The sequence below is a fragment of the Limulus polyphemus genome, unplaced genomic scaffold (assembly GCF_000517525.1).
Source record: "Limulus polyphemus unplaced genomic scaffold, Limulus_polyphemus-2.1.2 Scaffold3838, whole genome shotgun sequence".
NCBI lineage: Eukaryota > Metazoa > Arthropoda > Merostomata > Xiphosura > Limulidae > Limulus > Limulus polyphemus.
Genome location: NW_013669448.1, coordinates 1 through 1,934, shown reverse-complemented (window position 1 = coordinate 1,934; position 1,934 = coordinate 1). Strand labels below are relative to the sequence as shown.

The window sequence follows — 1,934 nt, the reverse complement described above, 5'->3', positions numbered from 1 at the left end:
TTTTAGGGGCTAGAGAAACATGAAGTATTTTAGGGGCTAGAGAAACATGAAGTATTTTAGGGGCTAGAGAAACATGAAGTATTTTAGGGGCTAGAGAAACATGAAGTATTTTAGGGGCTAGAGAAACATGAAGTATTTTAGGGGCTAGAGAAACATGAAGTATTTTAGGGGGCTAGGGAAACATGAAGTATTTTAGGGGCTAGAGAAACATGAAGTATTTTAGAGGCTAGGGAAACATGAAGTATTTTAGGGGCTAGAGAAACATGAAGTACTTTAGGGGCTAGAGAAACATCAAGTACTTTAGGGGCTAGGGAAGCATGAAGTACTTTAGGGGCTAGGGAAACATGAAGTATTTTAGGGGCTAGGGAAAAATGAAGTATTTTAGGGGCTAGAGAAACATGAAGTATTTTAGGGACTAGAGAAACATGAAGTATTTTAGGGGCTAGAGAAACATGAAGTATTTTAGGGGCTAGGGAAACATGAAGTATTTTAGGGGCTAGGGAAACATGAAGTATTTTAGGGGCTAGAGAAACATGAAGTATTTTAGGGGCTAGGGAAACATGAAGTATTTTTGGGACTAGAGAAACATGAAGTATTTTAGGGGCTAGGGAAACATGAAGCATTTTAGGGGGCTAGGGAAACATGAAGTATTTTAAGGGCTAGGGAAACATGAAGTATCCTTGCAATAAAAAGTGTGAGCTTTTGTATTTGAGTAAAAGGACAAACAAATGATAAAAATTTGTTTATACATTGAGCTCTTGTTGCTTTAATGTTTAAAACATGTTAGTGTTAATCAAATAGAAAGTGCTACATGTTTATATTTATTTATTTAATTTTCAAAGTAATGTACCATTTTTTTTCAATCGTGTAACATCTCTTTACTTTTTAATCTTGGTGCTTTAGGTTATAAACCTGTTTGTAGCTGTGATTATGGACAATTTTGACTACTTAACACGAGACTGGTCAATTCTTGGTCCACATCATCTCGATGAATTTGTACGACTATGGTCTGAGTATGACCCAGATGCAAAGTAAGTGTAGGTCATAGTTGAAAGTCAAAGTTGGTTTGTTTGAATTAAAGATTCTTTTACTGAATTTTATATTTTTCAGTCTGGAAAAAAACTATATAGTTTAAAATGAATAAAGGTTGAAGAGAAAAAAAAATAGCTGTTTAATACCTGCTTTTTTGTTAAATAAAAACTTAAAGTAAGTTTATAGGTTAGTAACCTCATGCATGTTTTAATTTTTCTTCCAAAAATTTAATAGAGTTAAGAATAATTAATTCAAAATATATTAATACACCAACTTTTTAACAGTATAGAAGTTCTTATTTTAAGAACTTATTTTTAATACTTAATAATGAAGCTTTAAAGAATGCTGAAGAATGAAACCAGGCCAATTTGATTAAAATAAAGACATGTATTATTTAAGGAGTGTAATACTATTTCTAATACTTAATACTAATCCTGTTTTTTTTTTACTCAGTTTCAGTAATAGTTTTACGTAAATATGACAGTTCTTGTTATCGATGGGAAAATGTGATTAAAAACATTTTCTGCATTTTATCTTTTTTTTTTCACTTTGTTTTGTAAACTGTGTTTTTAGTGTATTTGTGAGTGGGAAAATTGCAGTTCTTACATAATGACTTTACAGATCATATTTCAGGGGAAGGATAAAACATATAGATGCTGTAACATTATTGTTACATAATGTCAGTATGGATTATATTTCAGGGGAAGAATAAAACATATAGATGCTGTAACATCATTGTTACATAATGTCAGTATGGATTATATTTCAGGGGAAGAATAAAACATATAGATCCTGTAACATCATTGTTACATAATGTCAGTATGGATTATATTTCAGGGGAAGGATAAAACATATAGATCCTGTAACATCATTGTTACATAATGTCAGTATGGATTATATTT

At 31.1% G+C, this 1,934-nt stretch overlaps 1 protein-coding gene across 1 annotated transcript in view; it reads left to right on the top strand.

Annotated features, from left to right (window-relative positions):
* LOC106470133 (voltage-dependent calcium channel type D subunit alpha-1-like) overlaps positions 1-1,744 on the top strand; it is a gene marked incomplete at its 5' end in the record, with an annotated part of 108,804 nt that extends 107,060 nt beyond the window's left edge. Inside the window, 2 exons of the mRNA XM_022398716.1 lie at positions 904-1,031; positions 1,666-1,744. Of these exons, the coding sequence (XP_022254424.1) occupies positions 904-1,031; positions 1,666-1,744 (207 nt within the window). The remainder of the gene's footprint in view (positions 1-903; positions 1,032-1,665) is intronic.
* Between the last annotated feature and the right edge of the window lie 190 nt (positions 1,745-1,934).